General features: G+C 53.4%; 1 protein-coding gene across 1 annotated transcript in view; it reads right to left on the reverse strand.

The window, feature by feature from the left end:
- Positions 1–20,358, reverse strand: part of TNRC18 (trinucleotide repeat containing 18) — a 73,949-nt gene that overhangs the window by 25,189 nt on the left and 28,402 nt on the right. The window contains 7 exon segments of the mRNA XM_040634730.1: positions 6,309–6,560; positions 11,278–11,553; positions 15,085–15,445; positions 16,834–17,005; positions 18,674–18,802; positions 19,030–19,166; positions 19,723–19,898. Coding sequence (XP_040490664.1) covers positions 6,309–6,560; positions 11,278–11,553; positions 15,085–15,445; positions 16,834–17,005; positions 18,674–18,802; positions 19,030–19,166; positions 19,723–19,898 — 1,503 coding nt within the window.

Raw genomic sequence — 20,358 nt, forward strand, 5'->3', positions numbered from 1 at the left:
GCACTGAAAACATGTCTATGCAAAAACGTGACATGAATGTTCACCGCTGCATTATCCAGGGTAGCCCAAAAATGGAGACAAAAAAGTAGATAAACAAAATGTGGTCTATTCATAACATGGAGTATTATTCAGCCATAAGGTCTGAAGTCACCCAAGAAGAGACAATCAGAATAGACCCTTATCTATAAAAGAAACTGAATCAATAATTAATAACCTTCTAATACAGAAAATGCCAAGCCCAGATGAGTTCACTGCTGAATGTGATCAAACTTTTAAGGAAGAAATTATACCATTCTCTACAATCTCTTCCAGGGGATAGAAGCAGAGGGAATACTTCCTAACTCATTCTGTGAGGCCAGAATGACTCTAGTACCAAAACCAGACAAAGACACTACCAGAAAACCAGACCAGTATCTCTCATAAACATAAACGCAAAAAATACGCAACAAAATATCAGCAAATCGAACCCAATAATGTATGAAAAAAAATTATACACCACAACTAAGTCAGATTTATCCCAGGTATACAGGGCTTGTTCAACATTCAAAAATCAAAAATTAATTAATGTAATCCATCACATCAACAGGCCGAAGAAGAAAAATCTCGTGATATTGATGGAAAGCATGTGACAAAATCCAACACAAATCCATAATAAAAACTCAGTAAACCAGGAATAAAAGAGAGCTTTCTCAACTTGATGAAGAGCATCTATAAAAACCCTACATCATACTTACTGGTGAAAAACTAGAGGACTTCCCACTAAGACCAGGAACAAGGCAAGGATGTCCAGTCACCACTCCTTTTCAATAGCACACTGCACGTCCTAGCTAGTGCAGTAAGACAAGCGGAAAAAAAGCATATTGATAGGGAAGGAAGAAATAAAACTGCCTTTGTTCACAGATGACATAAGTGTCTATGTAGAAAACCTGAAAGAATCAACCAAAAAATCTCCTGAACTGATAAGCAATTGTAGCAAGGTTGCTTTTACAACCTTCATATGTAAAAGTCGTCACTTTCCTACATACTGGCAATGAACAAGTGGAATCTGAAATTTAAAACACAGTACTGTTTGCATTAGTACTCCCCAAAATGAAACACTTACGTTAAATCTAACAAAAAATGCACAAGATCTATGGGATGAAAACTATGAAACTCTGATGAAAGAAATCAAAGAGGACTTTCCATGTTCACGGATAGGAAGACTTGATATTGTCAAGATGGCAGTTTCTTCCCAATTTGAGCTATGTTTGCAAGACGATTCCACTCAAAATCCCGGAAGTGGATATCAATACACTAATGCCAAAATTTATATGGAGAGTCAAGAGACCCAGAATGGCCAACTCAAGATGCAAGAAGAACAAAGTCAGAAGACTGGAAAGTACCTGACTGCAAGGCTTACTGTAAGGCTACAGTAATCAAGACAGTGAGATACCAGCAAAGGAAAAGACAAACAGATCAATGGAACAGAAAAGAGCCCAAAAGTAGACTCCCATGAAGGTAGTCAAAAAATCTTTAACGAAGGAGTGAAGGCAATACTATGGAGAAAGAATATGTCTTTTCGACACATGGTACTGGAACCAGTAGAGATCCACGCGCAAAAAAAGTGAATGTAGACACAGATCTTACACGCGTCACAAAAATTAGCTCAAAATGGATCACAGGCCTAAAGGTAGCACACAAAATTCAAAAACCCCTAGAAGATAATGTAGGAGAAATCTAGATGACCTTGGGTCTGGCAGAGAATCTTTAGAGACGATACCAAAAGCCCAATCCGCAAAAGCTGGACTTCCCTAAAATGATACATTTCTGCTTTGTGAAAGACGCCATGAAGAGAATGAAGAGACGAGCCACAGACTGGGAGAAAATATTTGCAAAAGAACACACCTGATAAAGGACTGTTTTCCAAAATAGATAAAGAACTCTTAAAATCCAACATTAAGAAAACAACCCAATTTAAAAAGTGGGTCAAAAATCCTAACAGACACGTCACCAAAATTACACAGATGGCAAATATGCATACGAAAAGATGTTCCAAATCATGTGTTAGGGAAATGCAAGTTAAAGGAAGATACCACCGCACATCTAGTAGAATGTCCAAAATCCAAAACACTAATCCTAAAGGCTGGCAGGGATGGGGACCAACAGGATTTGTCATTCATTGCTGCTGGGAATACAAAATGGTGCGTCCACTTCGTGAGACACTGTGGCCATTTCTTACAAACAAACCTAAACGGACTCCTACCATATGATCCAGCAATCACACGCCTTGGTATTTACCCAGAGGAGCTGAAAACTTATGTCCACGTGCAAAAACACTGCACACAGATGTTTACAGCAGCTTTCGTCAAAACCGCCAGAAGTTGGATGCCACCAAGATGTCCTAGACGCCCTTGAGTAGGTGAATGAATAAACAAACTGTGGTCCATCCAAACAACAGAATATTATTCAGAGCTAAAAAGAAACAAGCTACCAGGTCATGAAAAGACATGGAGGAACCTCTACCGCATACTATTAACTGAAAGAAGCCATCTGGAAAGACACCATGCTGTAGGATTCCACCTACCTGACGTTCCAGAGGGGGCAAAGCTACGGAGACAGTCAGAATACCATGACTGCCAGGCATGCGAGGAGAGGAGGCAGATGAACAGGTGGGGTACAGAGGATTTTTAGGCAGTGAAACTACTCTAGATGATTCCAAAATGGTGGCTATACACCATTACACATTTGCCCAAACCCACAGAAAGTACCGGCAGTGAATCCTAATGCAAACTGTGGATTCTGGGTGGCGGTGATGTGTTAATGTAGGCTCGTCAGTGGTAACCAATGCACCACTCTAGCGGGGGGTGTCGATAATCAGGGAGGCTGTGCATGTGTTGGGGGCAGGAGGCATAGAGGAATCTCTGCATCTTCCTCTCGATTTTGCTATGAAGCTAAAACTGCACTAAAAAATAAAGTCTATTTAAAAAAATGAAGTACTGATAGAACATGGATGAACCCTCAAACAACTGTAACAAATTAAGCCAGACACAAAAGGCCACATGTTGTATGATTTCATTTATGTGAAAGTCCAAGACAGGGAAATGCATAGAAGACAGAGAGTAATGGCTGCCTAGGGTTGGGGGGGGAGGTTGGGAGAATATGAAGAGTGAATATAAATGGGTATGGGGTTTCTTCGTGGGGGGGGATAAAGATGTTCTAAAGTAACATTGTGGTAATGGTTATACACCTCTGTGAATACAATAAAAGCCATCAAATTGTACACTTCAAATGGTGAATTTTATACGTGAATTATATTTCAACAAAGCTGTTATTTCTGAAAAAGGGTAGATTCAAGCCTGACCATGTCAATCATTACATTAAACATTAATAAATTAAACACTTCAGTGAAATGACAGAGATTACAGAACAGATTAAAAAGAAGGACCCCGGGGCGCCTGGGTGGCACAACGGTTAAGCGTTTGCCTTCGGCTCAGGGCGTGATCCCGGCGATCTGGGATCGAGCCCCACATCAGGCTCCTCCACTATGAGCCTGCTTCTTCCTCTCCCACTCCCCCTGCTTGTGTTCCCTCTCTCGCTGGCTGTCTCTCTCTCTGTCGAATAAATAAATAAAATCTTTAAAAAAAAAAAAAAAGAAGGACCCAACTATAAGAGACTCACTTTAAATACGAAGACAAAGGTAAAATGACAGTAAATGACCAGTTAAAGACATACCACGCAAACAGGAAGCATAAGAAAGGTGGAGTGACCGTTCACTATCAGATAAAAGGGACTTCGAAACAAAACGTATTAAGAGAAAAGGATACTTTATAATGGTAAAAGGACCAATTTAACAGGAAATCATAAACACATATATGCACCTAATAACAGAGCTTCAAATACATGAGGCAAACATCCACAGAATTAAATTACAAGGAGAAAGAAAATCCTGCAATCACAGCTGGACGTTTTATACCCAGCTGTAAGCAACTGATAAAACTAGACAAAAAGTGGCAAAGATTCCCAAGATCTTAACACTTTCTTTTCTTTTTTTTTTTTTAAGATTTTATTTATTTATTCGACAGAGAGAGAGACAGCCAGCGAGAGAGGGAACACAAGCAGGGGGAGTGGGAGACGAAGAAGCAGGCTCCTAGCGGAGGAGCCTGATGTGGGGCTCGATCCCATCACGCCGGGATCACGCCCTGAGCCGAAGGCAGACGCTTCACCGCTGTGCCACCCAGGCGCCCCAAGATCTTAACACTTTCAATCGCACTGCCCTGCCTGACAGAACTGAATGATTTACAGAACACTGTATATAATGACATCAGAATACACATTCTTTAAGTGCACACTACGAAATACCACAGATCCTCAAATTTTTTCAGTTTTAAAAGATTGAAATTATACAGAGTATTTTCCCTGACCAAGATGGTATGAAGTTAGAAATCAGTAATAATAAAATAACCAGGTATCCCCCACCGATATTCGGAAAATAAACAATACTTCTAAATAATCATTGGATGAAAAGTAGAAATCACAAAATAAATTAAGAAATATGTTGAAGTAAGAGTAATAACGAAAATAGGACAACAGAAAATGCGTGACATGCAGCTAAAGCAATGTTCAGAGAGACCTTTCAAGGTCTCCACAAGGAAAGAACATCCCAAGTTGACAACCTAAGCCTGCACGTTAAAAGATAGGAAATAGTTGGCTAATTATATCCAAACAGAAGGAAAGAAATAATAAAGAGCAGGAAGTCAGTACAATTGGTAACTTCTAGCCACACTGATCAAGAAATAGAACAGAAACAAATTACTTGTATCGGCAATGCAAAAGGAAACATCACTACAGACCCCTCAGAGTTAAAACTATAAAGGGGGGTCCTCTCTGCCAATAGAGTTGACAACCTGGATAAAGTGCAGAAGCCTGCCAGGCCTAAGACGGCTGGTGCATTTAGGGATGAGGATGGGGGTTGTGGACAGGACGATGATGTCTGGGTAGTCACAGCCTGATGGTGGGGGGTCAGACAGGTGGAATGTGACCATGGGGCGACAGGGAACCAGCCAGATGTTCTCAGCAGAGAAGTGGTCTGATCAAGTTTGAGCTTTGAGGAAGAGCCCTCCAGCTGCTTAGATATAAAGAATACCTGAGAGGGGTGAGCCAGGAGGGAGGCCAGTGCCACTGCCCAGGGGAGTCAGGCCCAAGTCCCCAGGGAACAATGGCAAGACGTGGTGGGGGTGAGAGGGAGGGAGAAGGAAGAGGAAGGAGGCAGGGTCGGGGCCTGGAGACTGTAGAGTTGTCCCCAGATGGGGGCCCACAAGGCAGTACAGGCCACAGGAGGAGCTTCTGTCTGTCCGGTAACCTGCAGGGCATGAAGCCAGGGGCAGCTGGGGGAGACCGGGGGTAGAGCAGGGTAGCACCCCAGTGCCCACTCTCCCTGTCCCAGCTCCTGCCAGAGGGCCTCACGTGGACCCCAGAGGTTCAGAAAAGGGCAGGAAGGCCGGGCCGAGGACTTGGCCCGGCTGAGGGCAAGGGAGCTCACAGCCCGAACACATGTAGGGCAATCTCAGACCCCAGCACGCCAGGTGCAGTGGGGCTGGGTCCGGGAGGGGACACCTGGCCCGGTGAGAATGGGGGTGGGCCTAGGAGAAGGTCCCCTGTTTGTCTCAAGAAGGCAGGCATATGACTGGAGATGCAGAGAGGAAGGAAGTGGGGCCAGGACAAGGCCCAGGCTCCGGCCCGAGCCTTAGAACCAGCTGTCTCCCTTTGCCCATCACGGAAGTGGGACGGTAAGCCTGGCTAACAGAGTGACACAGCACACGACAACCCCGGTGATGACCTTCTCCAGGCCCCAACCCCAGGCCACATGCCCATCTCACTAAGTGAACCACCTCGCATGCCCGGATCTGAAGAGCCCGTACCTCTATTCCTTCTGTGTACACACTGAGCCAGTCCCCACTTCTCTCTCAGGCTTCAGCCTGGGTGCCACCTATCTGCAGAGGCCTCCCCTTGGGCTTCGAGAGCCCCCCAGGGTGCAGATCTGAGGCCTCTCTGCTTCCCAGAGCTGCCTATCACCGGGCACCTGAAGTGGGGGGGTCAGGCTATGACTGGGGGAGTCAGCAGCGTGAACAGTGAAGGTCGCCCTGCACAGCTCTGGAGCCCCCTCCTGGGGCAGGCCAGGCCCATATCACCAGTACCATTCTGCTCTGGATGGGGCTGGCCAACAAGGCAGGGCTCCACTGGCCCCCAGCTCTGCTCCTACCCGTCTCCGAGTCCATTTCCGGCCTGCAGGATGGGGCAGCGGTGTCCCTGCATTCGCTGTAGGTACTTACCCATCAGGTTCTGCCGCTCTTCCTTCTTCCGGGCCTTCTGCTTGGCCTCCAGCTGCACCACTGATAGGGACGGCCCCACTGTGGGGCTGGGGAGGGCGCTGGCTGCAAAGCGGGCCAGCAGGCCCAGCCCACTCTCCTCCAGGCCTGGCGACAGGGCCCGCTCCCGGGCCCCCAGCCTATAGCCGCCGGCGGCCTCGTCCTCCTCCTCCTCCAGCTCATCCTCCTCGTCCTCCTCCTCCTCGGAGCTCTCATCTGGTGCAGAAAACAGGGGGCGAGTCAGAGCCTTGGCCTAGGCAGGTACCGCCCCCCACCGCCCCTACTCGGCCAGAGCACCAGCGAGGGGTGCCGCAGTTCCAGCCTAGCTCCTCACTCCTCATCGGCCGGGGTGGATCCAATCCCAGCCCGTTAAGTCCCCCCCGATGGCCCAGTGCCCCCATCGAAGCAAGGCCAAGACGTGGGCATCCTGGACAGCCCGGAGGTGGGCAGCGGCTTTGGGAATCAAGAGGGTTTCTGTAAGGGGAACACCCAACATGCACTGTGCTGTGGGGAGGGGGACAAACACACGGACAAGGACTGGAGACAGCTCTCTCCACCATCTCACACACACACGCACACACACGCCCCGACGTACGACATGAAGGCTGAGAAAGGAGGCAGAAGAGAAGGAAAGAGGAGGCCAGGGAGGGGCGGGGGAGGGCCCCAGGGACTCAGGTGCCTGGGGGTCTGGGGCTGGTGGTAGGAGGAAGTGGAGTTTGAGCTCTTCTCGAGCACGGTCTGGGGTCCAAAGCTGACTCCCAGCAACACCCCCGAGCTGGGAAGCCTGGGGCAAATCCTGGCCCTCTGTGAGCACTTTCTGTGAGCATCTGCTCCTCTGTGGCATGGGGTGGCCGTCCCAGCCCAGCGACCCAGCTAAAGGGAGACTCCTAACAGGATCACAAGTGTTTAGAAGAAAACACTTTGCAGGCTCAACAAGGACCAAACAGAAACAGCCCCAGCCTGTTCTACAAAAAGAAACCGCCGTCCCCCAGGGCCAAGGGAGCCACAAGCTGGCTCCACCTCCTGACCCATGGGGGGCTGCGAAAGGAGCGGGCATGCAGGTCAGCCCAGGCTCAGTGTGGCCAAGCGCTCAAGCAGAGCTCAAACCCAGGGCTGCCTGGCCGTCATGTCACCCAGTCTCTGGGAGAGAATCTGAAGATGCTCCAGCCTGTCTCTCCAGTTGGTGAATAGGGACTTAGTGCTTCTCTCCAGGAACTGGCCGGCCACCCGGGGACCTACAGCCCTGAGCCCAGCGAGGGCCATAGGAACAAAGGTGGGGCAGGGAGCAGGCCAGCAGGGAGGCCAAGGAAAGCCGTGTTCCCTGCACAGGAACCAAGCTCTCCACCAAGAGAAGAGACTGCAGGGAGGTAACAAGCTTGCTTCTGACCTTCCCAGGGAGACAGCCTAACACCGCAAGGGCGGGCAGGCGAGAGCGTCGGGGGCTAACTGCCCAGGGGACGCCCAAGGGATACCTGCCCAAAGGTGCCTGTCTGCCTGGAGTGCTGGGACCATGAAGGTGGCTCTGGGGCCACTGACCAAGGGCAGGGCCAGGCAAGGCTGGAGGCAACTTTCTGCAGAACAAAAAGGAAGGGACATAGAGACATGGCCAGTAACCCCCCATGCTCTATCCTGGGCAGGGAGCGCCTGGGCTCAGGGAATAGAGAGGGGCAGACACAGTCAACTCCACATCCTCCCGCCACGCCCCAAGCCACCTGCTTGCTTGCGTGCAACTAGCAGCCCAAAGTGGTGGCCCCGGGTGCGCCAGCGGGGGCAGGGGTTGTCTACCCATTTTTCTAAGGGAGCCTGGGTCTCTTGAGTGACCCCTCGGTGAGGGAGGGGGAAATAAGCTTAAGGAATCCCTGAAGGGAGTTAGGAAAGGAAGGAGGCAGAGACAGAGGTTTGTTAAAAGGAGGAGGAGGAGGAGGAGGAGGAGGAGGCCCGGCTCCCAGAGCAATGGATGAAGCAGGATGAAGGCCAGCGGGGCAGGCAGGCGGCAAGCAGGCAGTGCACACTTGCGATCCATTCACATTGCGGACATCACATGGTTGTCTCCGCCCCAGTGGGCCACAGCGGCAAAGCAGGCTAAGTGTAGGCAGACTTTCGGCAGCGCCTGGGTCCCCCACATCAGGCCTCCCTGGGGTTGGCCAATTCGAGCAGGGTGGTGGGAGGGGGTGCTGGCTGGGGTGGGGGCACAGAGTCAGACGTGTGACCAGTTTTCCCTTCTAGAGAACGCCTTCCCTGACTGCTCAGGTGTGGAGACTCCAGAACTCTCTCCCATCCAGAAGGATTCCCTACCAACCACGTCCGGTGGGGGAGGGCTGGCTCTAGGGTTTCTGGATACCCGGAATGTCTACATCGGATACCAGTCGGCCAGCAGCAGCCCAATCCCAGCACCCTGACATGGAAAAGTGCTTGGAAGGAAAAAGCCAAAACCAGGGTTTGTTTCCCATAAAGCAAGATTGGTCTAAGGAGACCCTCCCCGCCTCCGGCTGCTGCGAGCCTGAAAAGCCCCCACTGGCTGCTTCCCACAGTGGCTGGTCTGCTCAGGCTGGGGTCTGTGGGGCAGGGCGGGGGAGCAGGGGGGGGAGGTCTCAGGACCAAGAAAACCTTTCTGGAGCTGTCCACACCTGAGGCAACAGAGCTTGCCAAGGGCAGAGGGAGAAAAAGTCCCAACAAAGAAGGCCAAGGCAATACAGAAAAACTTTTTTTTATTAAAACAAAAACAAAAACAAAAAAACACCAAAAAACTCTTGGCTCAGTGCGTGGGGTTGTCTGTTGTAACTTGGTTTGATTTGGTTTTCCAAAACCCGATCAATAAATGCCAAAGCAATCCGCTGCTGCCATAGCCGATGGGGGCAAACCCCGAGGAGGGGAGGTGCAGAGGGGACACAAAGAAAAGGGTTTTGCCTACCTACGGAGCAACGAGCCAGGCTCGGACCCAAGCTCAGTGACCCGCTGCGCCGTCTGCCCTACTCCCAGCCTTCGCTTTGCGTCCAGAGTGCAGCGTGAGAGCAAATGCAAGAGACCAAAACAGACATTCAAAGCATCATGGGTAGGGATCAAGGGTGAAGGTATGGTCAAGCTGCTGGGGGGAGAGAGCAGACACTAGAAAGCCAAGCAGTCAGGTGTTTTAGTACCAGATGTCAGGAAGACCCTATTACCCAAATATCCCTGTCAAGACCTGACCAGCACACGTGTGCAGCGGGGCCCCTCCCCTCCCCCTATCTGGGCTCTCTCCTCTGCTGCATCCGGCCTGGTCTGAGGGCCCCCTGGCTCCCTCTGCCCACTCGGGGCAAATGGCCCTGTGCAAAGACAACCGGAGGGGCTTCCTGCTTCTCTATGGGGTCCGAGCTGGGGCAGGAGAATTTAAACACGGGGAAGCTGGAACTCTGGCCTTAAAGGGGAGGAGCCAAGGGGGGAGAGGAAGGGGTCAGGGAGGGAGGAGAATGGTGAACCAGCCAGACTGGTCTCACAGAGGCCAGAGCTAGGGGCAAATGAGGCTGACTGGGGAGTTAGTGACCTCCCCCCTCCTTGGCCAGACTCCATTCGCTCAGGTGTGGCAGCAGCCCAAGAGAATGTGGGTCCCAAGGGCACCTGGCTCCCTGCTGTGTCATCTCCTGGTCACCCAAAATGGATCTGGGCAAGTCAGGACGGGAGGTGTGGGCAGGGAGAAGGCAGACCAGGAATGGGAGCACAGCCTGAATCAGGGTAGCATCGGTCCCAGGGCCCGAGCCGGTTCCCATCCAGGTTGGCCTCTACATGCCTGGGCCTCACTCAGGGGGCATGGGGTCTTGGCTCTGGGAATCCCCGAAGGGGGTCCACCCTGAAGCAAATCCTAAACCAGGGTGAGGAAACACTTAACGACCCTCTGGCTCCCCCACTTGCCCCGGGGGACGCTTCTAACCCGGGAAGTGGGAGCCAGGATGTTCACAGGGATCACTGAACCCCACCCTCTCTCCACAGGTGAGGAGGATGAGGGGGCGGGGCGGGGCTGCCAACAGACCAGGCCTGTGGGCTCAGAGACCAGTGCTCTCTCTGAAGCCTGGGCCCCGCCGCTCAACATGGCAACGAAGCCCACGCTTTCAAATCTCACAACAAAACTCGGGGCAGCAAATGGTCTTGACCCTGCACTGCCTACACGCCCTTTAAAACAGAAATATGTGTTAGAAAACAAGCGTTTATATTTTTTAAACCACTATTACATAGAAATAGAGCTTTAAGAAAATAACAAACAAACAAGCAGCTAAAAAAAAATAAAACCAAAAAAACAAAAGATGAAGCTGGAGGTGAACGCAGTTGACTTTAAACCTGAAGCATGAACATGCCAACAGCTACCAGGGATATTTGGGGGGGGGAGGAGGAACGAATGAGGGGGCGGCAACCTAATGGTCTAGTAAGGACACAGCAAGAGAGACAAGGCACACGGGTTTAGTTAAAAATGAACTCGGTATGTTTAATAAAGCTTGGTATTACCAAAATCGCGGTACAAACATCAAGTCACACGCCCACACGACAGAATTCCATTTACAGAATGTCCCTCGGGAGGCCTCCTCCGGCCGCGCCCGAGAGAACCCGACCCAGGCCTGCGGTCTAGGGGGGCAGAGGAGGCGAGGAGGGGGAGACGGGGAGCGCAGAGGAGGGTGAAGACTAAAAACAGTCCGTATAAAAGCTCAAAAAGAGCCAGGCCGTGGCGTTATCACAATGATACAGGTACAAATAAGAACAAAAATAGGACTCAGCGGATACGGCAGGCTACGCTGCCGAGAACCTAGACGGCCGCCCTTCCCGAGGTGTCCCAGACGGGCCACCTCTGCCCGCCATCTCCTTGCCATCTCCTGCGTGCTCGCTCGCTCGCGCTCGCTCTCTCGCGCTCTCTCTCACTCACTCTCTCGCTAGAAAACACGGAAGGTATTTTGTGTTTGGAGCTAGTAACCTTGGTCAAACGAGTCCTCCGAAGAATCGCTGAAGGAGGAACGGGCCTCGACCTCTTGAAGCAGCAAACAAAAGGGCTGCTTCCTGCCGGCGGCCGGCTTGGGTTTCAGAGTCCGGGTGGCCGCCAGGCCCCTCTTGGTCAGCTTGGGGCCTCCAGCCGGCTTGCTATTCTTTGCCACCATGCCACACAGGATGGAAGACGTCAGTTTGGAGCTGGACGGGCCTTGGGCAGACCACTCGTCCTTCAGGAATTCTTCGTCTTCCTCTGAGTCCGTATCTGCAGTCAAAGTAGTTTTTAATAAAGTAAGTCATAGAGTGCTGGGAGGGGAGGGGGAGCTGTCTCTTGTTAGTGGTTCTGAGAACGCCCTGGCGCGTGCCCGGGCAAAGAGGTCCGAATGCCCACTGGCCATGCAACAAGCCACCACCTGGACCTCTTCTCCCTGCCTGAACTCTCACCTCTCGCCCAGAAGGCCCCCCAGCTGCAGTCCTCACAGAGCTCATCCTTTCCAGGCTGGCGGCCGCCCACACAGCCACCTCTGCAAACAGCCTTTCCAGACCCCAGGGGGAGGCAGGAGCCCCACTCTCAGGAAGGTCTCACCCAGGGCCAGGGAGGTCACTGCACCCAGCCCACAGGCTCCTTCTGGGGAGGAACAAGACCCAAGAAAGGAAGGGCTCGGGTAAAGCTCTTCTGCCCCAGAAGACCAGTTTCCAGTGGCGCAGCCTCATGAGAGCAATCACGCACGCACGTCCCAACTCCCCGCCCAGCGGCATCACAATGGCCATCGTGAAAGCAGTTACACCAAGGAAATTGGCAAGTGATGTTCCAACTCAAGGGTTCCCCCCAAACATTTTCCTATCAAAAGGCCACATTACCAGCACACTGCTGCTGGCTTCCCGAGTCTCCCACCTTACTGCACCGGAGGGGGGAAGGCCAGGGTTCTCAAGCTTTCCTAGGAGAGGATCACCCAGCTTTGGGTGGGGAGGGGAGCCGTCAAGCAGGCACACTCTGGCCCCTTCCAACCCCATCCTAAACATCCTCACACCATTTTGATCCGTTTTATGTATGGGGCTGTCAAGCAAGATTTCACTGGAAAAAATGGCTCCATAGCCGAAGACTGTAATCCCTTGATCTGATAAAATCCACTCTGAACATGAGGAACAGTAAGGAACAGAGCTACAGCTCTGGAAGCACCTGCCATCTCCAAGTCCACGAGAAGCTACACGTGTGTGCATGAATGTGTGTGTACGTGTGTTGGGGGCGGGAGATGAGGCAGAGGTAGTGTCTTCTGGCTGCCTCCTCCATCATCTATCCTTTCCACTCCAACCAAGACCCCAACTGCAGGATCGCCTCAAAACTCTAGATAGGGGTGACGTGGACAAGCCCCATCAGGCCCCTGTCCATCCTTTCCAAGGCCACATCCCAGGCTCGGTGGGTGCTGACAACCAAGTTGGCTTCCCACCAGGCATGCCCCCCAACCCCTACAACCCAAAGTGAGAAAGAAAGCAGCTTTCTCTCTTCCCATGTCCTGCCAGCCATCTCTGTGCTAGAAAACACTCTTACCTCTTTGTGACTGCGTCCTCTCATTTACCTACAGAAAAGCCAACATGAAAAATACAAACAAGGGGCACCTGGGTGGCTCAGTCGGTTAAGCAACAGACTCTTGGATCTCAGCTCAAGTCTTGATCTCAGGATAATGAGATCGAGCCTCATGCTGGGTTCTGCGCTGGGCATAGAGCCTACTTCAAAAAAAAAAAAAAAAGCAAGAGCTCTCTCCAGAGCCAGCCGCGTAACATAGCCAGCATCTAGTTGGACACAGATCTTCTGATCTCTTTCTTGCAACTTTAACTCCCTTCTCTCACCTGGACAGTGGAATGTTCAACACAGGTTTAACAGACTAGCAATCTGAACATGGCTTTGTGGGTGCAAACATCTGCACACAGTAGACTCACTGGCTCAGAGCACTCCAAAGACCTCAGGGACTGAGCTTATCTCTAGCCTCTAGATGTACCCCAACCCCCTATAAGTGCGAGGAGTACAGGATTCTTCTGGCAGTCAAAGGAGCAGCAATCCTCCCCACTCCGTCATTCTAAAACCTGCAGAGATGGAAAGATCACGGGAAAAGTCCTCCTTCCCTCCTCCTCCAGAGCTATGAGTTTCTGAGATGAGCTCATGGTGGCCATGGGCCTGGGCACTGCTGTTCAGATCATACCCATCCGAATTGAGGGCCACAAAAGCTATGGCAATCACATATGTCCTCAACACCTAAGGCACAAAGGAGCTGTTTACCTCACATTCATCTCTGCATCAGCCCTAGAGACCCATTAGCCCTGAGCAACCACACATACGAATGTTTAAAACAAAACAAAACAAAACACAACAGCAGCAGCTTAATCTCGCGCGACTGCCAGCTTTTACCAACATGAGCACTTGGAGCTCACAAGAGCCCTGCGAGGCAGGCAATGATAATTTAACTCCAAGTCCATAAAAACTTTATTCCCTTTCCTCAAGAAAACAAACTTTAATCACATTACAGGTGTCTACTTTCTTGTACCTCACATTCAACCATTTCTCCAATGAACCACGCAGAGCCAATCAAAAGCCCAGACACACACGTCCAGGCAGTCCCAATGAAAAAGCCTTCCACCCCAGTTAGGGCCTGGGGACTCCAGCAACAGACCCTGCTGACAACTGCCAGGAGCCATGAAGCCCCTCCTGGCCTTCCTACAGTGGCCACAGGCTTCACGCGTGTGGGTCCTGGGCATTAGGGGCTCCACTCACACACACCTAGGAGCACTTATTACACGCCACCAGAAGCCCTAGAGCCAGCCATCCACCCACACACACACCTAGGAGCACCTACTACGCACCAGAGGCCTGTAGAAGACCAGCCATCTGCACACACAGCACCTACTAGGTGCCATACAGCGTCCCGGGGCCACCAGAGATCCCCCAAGAGCTGGCCGTGGGCGCACACACAGGAGCACCTACCAAGCCACCAAAGTCTGTGAAGGGCCAGCCATCTGCACACACATGCCTAGGAGCACCGACTGTGCGATGCGGCAACCCGGGCCCACAAGACGCCACTGAGAGCCCGACGTGAGCGCACGCACACCCAGGAGAACCTACTATGCGCCACCAGAGGCCACGGAGAGCCAGCGGGGCGGATCCCAGGCCCAAGGCTGGGGACCCCGGCTCAGGAAAACTGCGCTCCCGAGTGCCCAGGGAAGGAGCTCCCGTGCGGCAGACTCCGGCCAGTGAGTGGCTACGCAGCCCCCTCGGTCCGGCAGCGGTTGCGCTTCGCTGCTCTACGCTCCCGACCCGGGCGGTCCATCCTCCGGCACAAGGCGGGGCAGCCACCCGGAGGGTCAGAAACACAAAGGCTAGCGCGGCCTGCACAGCCCTCAGTGCGCTGCCCAGCACGGCATGCGCTCTGCGGACAGACGCCGCTCCTCCGAACCCCTGGCCGGAGAGCCGCCCGTGGACAGGGCAGGCCGGCTCCTCTCTACGGTCGTCACAAGCCGCCGCTCCAGGCGGAGCAGCCGCCGACTGTGGCGCAAAGGCCTCCGCACCCACCGCTTTCCCACAAACGAACGGAAGACCGGTACAAGACGGCAGGCCGACTTCCGCTCCTGCCCGCCAATCACAGGCACTTCTGCACACACACCCCCCCCGCCCCCGGCCCGCACACACTTCCGGTGTGGAGCCGCGCACGGCGAAGAGAGACCGTCGAGCCCACGAGAGAGACAGAAAGAGGAGACTGAGGAGCAAGAGGAAGCGCCCGGAGGCGGCGCGGCGTCCGCTACTTACTGTAGGAGTAGCTGCTCACTTCCGAGGCGAACGGGGAGTGGGCCGACTTGGGCTGGCCTCTGGCCTTGAAGCCCACCTCCATCTTCCTGGCTTTGGCAGCCCTTTTGTGTTTACCTTCTCTGGAGGCTTTGAGGGACAGGCTGAGGCCTTTGGCCAGCGCCTTCCGGTCCTTGCCCAGCAGGCTGTCGTAGGGCGTCAAGTACCTGTTGCAGCCCCCGCTCCCTTTTGACTTCCCCCCAGAACTGTCCGAGAACTTGAAGGGCGACTTGAGCTTGTCCTGCTTGGTGAGGGACAGGGCCTTGTCCAGCTTGCTGGCCAGCTGCTCCTGGTCACTGGCCATCTTCTTCTTTTTAATCTTCAGCTGTAGAGGGAAGTCACGGGTTAAGACACTTGGCAAAACAGGAGAGTGGGTTTCAGCCCCTTCTCCCTGCCTCTGTGGCTTCCGACAAGTGGCTGAACCCCTCTGAGCCTCAGTTCTTCCCGCTGCGTAAAACAGGGATAATCATGGGCAGGCCTCTTGGGGTTGTCCTGAAGGTGAACCGAGATTAGGCCCACAAAGTCTTATCACGGTGCTGTTACTGCGGGTACAGCGATCACTAACGCTGGCATTGCCACCGGCTCTCCCCGATGCTCTCTGGTGCCTCCTAGGGAAGCCCTTCAAGCAAGCAGCCCTGCTGATGCTTGAGGGGTGGTGGTGAGGAGGGAGACACGGAACCAAGATAGAAACCTCACATCCTAGATGGCTGATCTGTTTAACTCGACCACCTAAAGCAGCCCAGGAAGACTGCAGCAAAGCCTAAATCGGCCCATCCAACTAAATGGGCCGAAGCTGCCAAGAGAATGCCTCGAGTGTGCCTCGGATGCCCAAAGCAGGAAAGAGCTATTGGAGATCTCACAGATTAAATTCCTGGTTGCACATCTGCGATAGTCATTTGTTGTCAAAGGGAAATGTGCAGTTTCAAAGCCATTAATGCCCCTCACTTGAATGTTTTAGCTCTATTTTCTTTTATCAGGTAACTTATACGGGGGTAGAAAGTTGGGATAGAGTCATTGAAACCGCAAGAAGTATCCTTCACAATTTGCAAGTAAAGGATCCTAATACACAGACTGGCTTTGTTCCCTCCTCCCAGATCCAGTCTCCCTTATGTGAGTATTTCCCTCTGATGGCCAAATCAACAGAAACAGTCCCCTTGTGTGGAGCTTTACGAGGAGGGATGACAAGGTACATTAGTATTTAGAGACAAAGACCTTAAGTGGACCATTTCAATGCTCTGAGAAATAAGAAAAATCAAGGAGTTGGCTCGCACCCCATTACCCCTGAGAGTTCACAAGGAAATTACAATGGCATCAAGCCCTTGTTTCTTAGAACTACAGAATGGTGAAGCTGCTCGTTAGACAATTATACTATTAAACAACAGTAATTGCATTATTTGGTTAAGAACTTGCAGTCTCTGTTCGTGGCTTCAGCAAAGGGTCATGGAGCACACACAGGGGATGTGGCTTTCAGTCTCAGCTCTACCTGAGGCCGTGCTACTTCGGTTAAGTCTCTGACCTTCTCTGGGCCTTGATTTCTCCCTCTGTGCAATAAGGAAGACTGGAGGACAGTCCCTCTGGCACTAAGGCAATCATTTCTACAGTTTCTGTGCAGGACTAGGGTCAAGAAACCTGTAGAGGGAGCGTGAACTCTGGCGTATCCTCCAGACCCTCCACCCTAAGACGGCAGCACACCTGGAAGACAGGCTTACTGACCTGACTCATGAAGTCTGATGAGGCTTCGTGCTCGTCCCAAGGCTGGTTCCTGCCCCTCGCTTTCCCCGTTCCAACGAGGGCATCATGTTCCTCCTCAGGTCCCTTGTGTCTCTTCCTCATCCCTGCTCCAAGCTCGTACTCCTCCGACGTCAGCAGGGGCTTACTGCTCAGCCTGAAACCCAGATGCACTGCTGGTCAACACCCTGGCCAGGAAAGACTCAAGGCATGGGGGTCGCCCTCACAGCCCTGAAGGGTGGGCTCTGGACGTTGAAGCACAGACAGTGATGGCAGAGTGACAGATCTGGGGAGACAGAGCCTGTGAAGCTATGGTGCTGGGATTCTGTTTGTGAATGGGGCAGAATGGGAGTTTAACAGGAAAGAAGAACACTTCTCTGAGGCAGTACCCTCTGCTGGCCTCTTTCTCTCTCGTGCTTCTTCACACATACACTCTCACACACACACACGCCTTATCGAAACGTGCCAAGAACAAGGATCAGAAATGTCAAGGAACTCTCCCAGGATGGGAGGGGGATTAAGAGTCACTGGCTGTTCTCCTGTACCCCCGGGATTAAGACAGTCAGGATATGGTCCCAGGCTGAAGGCTGCTCTTGCCTCCTTTAAGCTAAGCCCTCACAAGTAATAACAGCAACTAATTTTTACTTGGTGCTGTGTGCTTTGTTCCACGTCAGCGCTTCGTTATTTCAGCCACAAAACAATGTTCTACGTACTGGTTTTTACACAGGGGGAAACTGAGGCTCTAAAAGGCTAGCACCCAGCCCGAGGTCACGATAAACGCTGGATGGAGCCGGGACTCAAAAGCGAGAAAGCGCGCCCACCTCCGGGGCCTGTGCTCCGATCCAGTGGCTGCCTGCTGGAGGCCCCAGCCTCTGCTGTCTTCAGGAACTGCTTCCCTACCCTCCTTTGGCTGGTTGTAGGGGATTTCTTCCCGTCTCCATCCTCTCCTCCAACAGGAACATCCAAGGAGAATAAATGCAAGTCACGGGGGCCCTTGGGGTGGTCTTCTGACAAGACCTGTGGCCAACCCTCTGCTGCTCCTATGCCTTCTGAAGCCACCCTGCGGCCCCCTCTGCTTCCTCAAGCCAAGCACCGGGCCGCCTATGTCTGCCCAGCCCGGATGTCCCAGGCCGAGGCGCACTCCAACCCCATTCCCCTGATGGGCCTCATTCGGTTCACGCTACTCCCTGACACCCAGGAAGACCGCAGCATCGTTCCCATCTGTGCCCCCGCCTGCAGAAAGAGCTCTCAGTCCAGCCACCATTCAAGAAAACTTCCAGAGGTGCCCCACGTAGCTTCTGCCGCCACTCAAGGAGCACACAAAGGAGCAGCCCTGGGTCGCAGGCTCAGGTGCGACTAGCCAACGGGTCAGGCCAGGAGGACAGGAATGACACTGTCAGTCACACAGGGAACCAAGTGACAGCACAAGTCAGAGCCCATCCCAGCAGGGCTGGAGCTCAGCAGATCCCTTTGCAGGGAGGAGGTACGTGGAGAAGAGCGGGGATTAGTCCCTAACCATGGAGGAAGCAGGTGTGGCAGGAAGATGTGTGAAGCGCTTAGCTGATGGCACGGACACCTCTCTCCCTGGGATCATCTGCCCACTCGGTGCTGGGTGAATGAGTCTGCCTGTCCATTCGCCACTTGCCTGGCTCACCCTCCTGGCCCGGGCAGCGCGCACCGTGCTCCCCGAGAGCTACCAAACCAGGTGGGTCAGAGCCCAAGGGACTCGAGGTCCCCGGTGCCCAGACGCAGGCCCTCTGCGGGCCCGTGCTCCTCCCCTCCGAGCTCTGTGCCAGTTCCCGACCCACCGAGGGGCCAGCCTTACTTTCCGCTACTGTTGCGGCTCTTCCCTCTCTTGCGGGGGGGCGACAGGGCGCTCAGGGCGTGGGTCCGTTTCCTCGGCCTGCCAGGGCCTCTGCGTGCCAAGCTTCTATGGGGTTCCTCGCGCCTGTCCCTTAAAAAGAATCACACGCTTGGCTGTGAACCTGGGGGGTTGGAGGGGGCGCGGAGAAGGACACACGATACGCACACGTCACTCGGGTCCACACACACCTCTAATGGCCTACCGCAGCCAACCTACTGAGCGCCAGCGCCTACAAGAGCCCAACCAGGGCGCCACCTGCTGCGGCCTTGTCACCCGGCTGGCCCGGGCCGCGGGATATGGCTGGGGTGCACACTCACTCGGAGTCGCGGCGTCTCTGCAGCTTCACCAGCTCTCGCTGCTTCTCCTTGTACCGCCGCTGGACCTCGGCCAGCCGCATCCGGAAGTCCAGCTCCATGGCATCCATGCTTTCCAAGGAGGACTTCATGGCATACATCTGCGGGGAGAGCGGGGTGAGGATGCCGACGCCCACCAGCTCCCACTACCTGACTAGGCGTCTGCCCAGACAGACATGGCGAGGCTTGATGGTGACGAGGGCCCAGCTCGAACCCCATCTCTACCCCTTACTAGCCAAGGCCGTGGGCAGAACGCAGGACAGAGATCAAAACCCAACTCTGCAGGGCTGAGTCAAGGGCAGAATGGCCCAAGACAGCTGCTTTAGCAGTGTGGGCCATCGTGTTATCCATCACTTACAGATGGAGGCTCGGAGAGGCGATGCTCTTGCCCGGGGCCCACAGGCAGCAAGGGGCACAGCCAGGCCTGCCCTTGCCAACCCATCAGGCTGTCACCCATTATCACGTGGATAAACTGAGACCCAGAAAGGGGAAACAGCTTGCCCAGGATTGCACAGCAAGTCAGTGGCGGAAGCTGGACTCAGATCAGGCCCTTCCTACTCCGAAGCCAGTCATGTCCCCAGCAAGATGGCATCGACCCACCTCCACTGCCACCCCCCCAGGCCACAGGCAGGCACAACCAGGCCCAGGACACCTCACCCGCTCCTCCTTCTTCTGCATCCAGCTATACTTCTTGTTGGGGTTCAGCTCCCGTGGAAGCCGCAGGTTCTTGAGCGGGTCCACGAAGGGGCTGTCCAGCACCTCCTTCAGCATGTGGCTGCTGGCTGCCAGCAGGCTCTCCAGCGAGGGCCGCACCGCCAGGCCCCGCTCTGCACCTGCACACAGAAGGCAGGTGAGCCCATGCCTCCGTGCCCGCCCCACCATGCAGCCTGGGGGCAGGACTCACGGACACTGCCCCCAACCCCACTCAGACCCCGCATAGGGAGGAGAATGAGGCCCAGGACCAGCTCTGGGCCTGTCCAAGGCCACACGGCCCCCAGGATGCTGACTGGTCCGCAGTCTTTCCAAGAAGAAAGAAATGGTGCTAAGCTAGGAGAATGAGTGAGAGCCGGGGCACAGAGCACGGCCCTGTTCCAAATGTCCACAGCTGCACAAAGTCACTGAGAGGGGCCGAGCATCGGCAGTGGTACTTTCCAGGGTGTGCCTCTTTCTGCTTTTCGGCCCTTTCAAGTTTCCATGAGGAATATGCATGGTTTTCATTTTCAGAAAAAAAGGAGCCCGAGTTAAGTTTTACAAACTGTAAAAGTAGTTACGAGAACACAGAAAATACAAACC

Source organism: Ursus maritimus, unplaced genomic scaffold, assembly GCF_017311325.1.
Source record: "Ursus maritimus isolate PB19 unplaced genomic scaffold, ASM1731132v1 scaffold_2, whole genome shotgun sequence".
Classification (NCBI taxonomy): domain Eukaryota; kingdom Metazoa; phylum Chordata; class Mammalia; order Carnivora; family Ursidae; genus Ursus; species Ursus maritimus.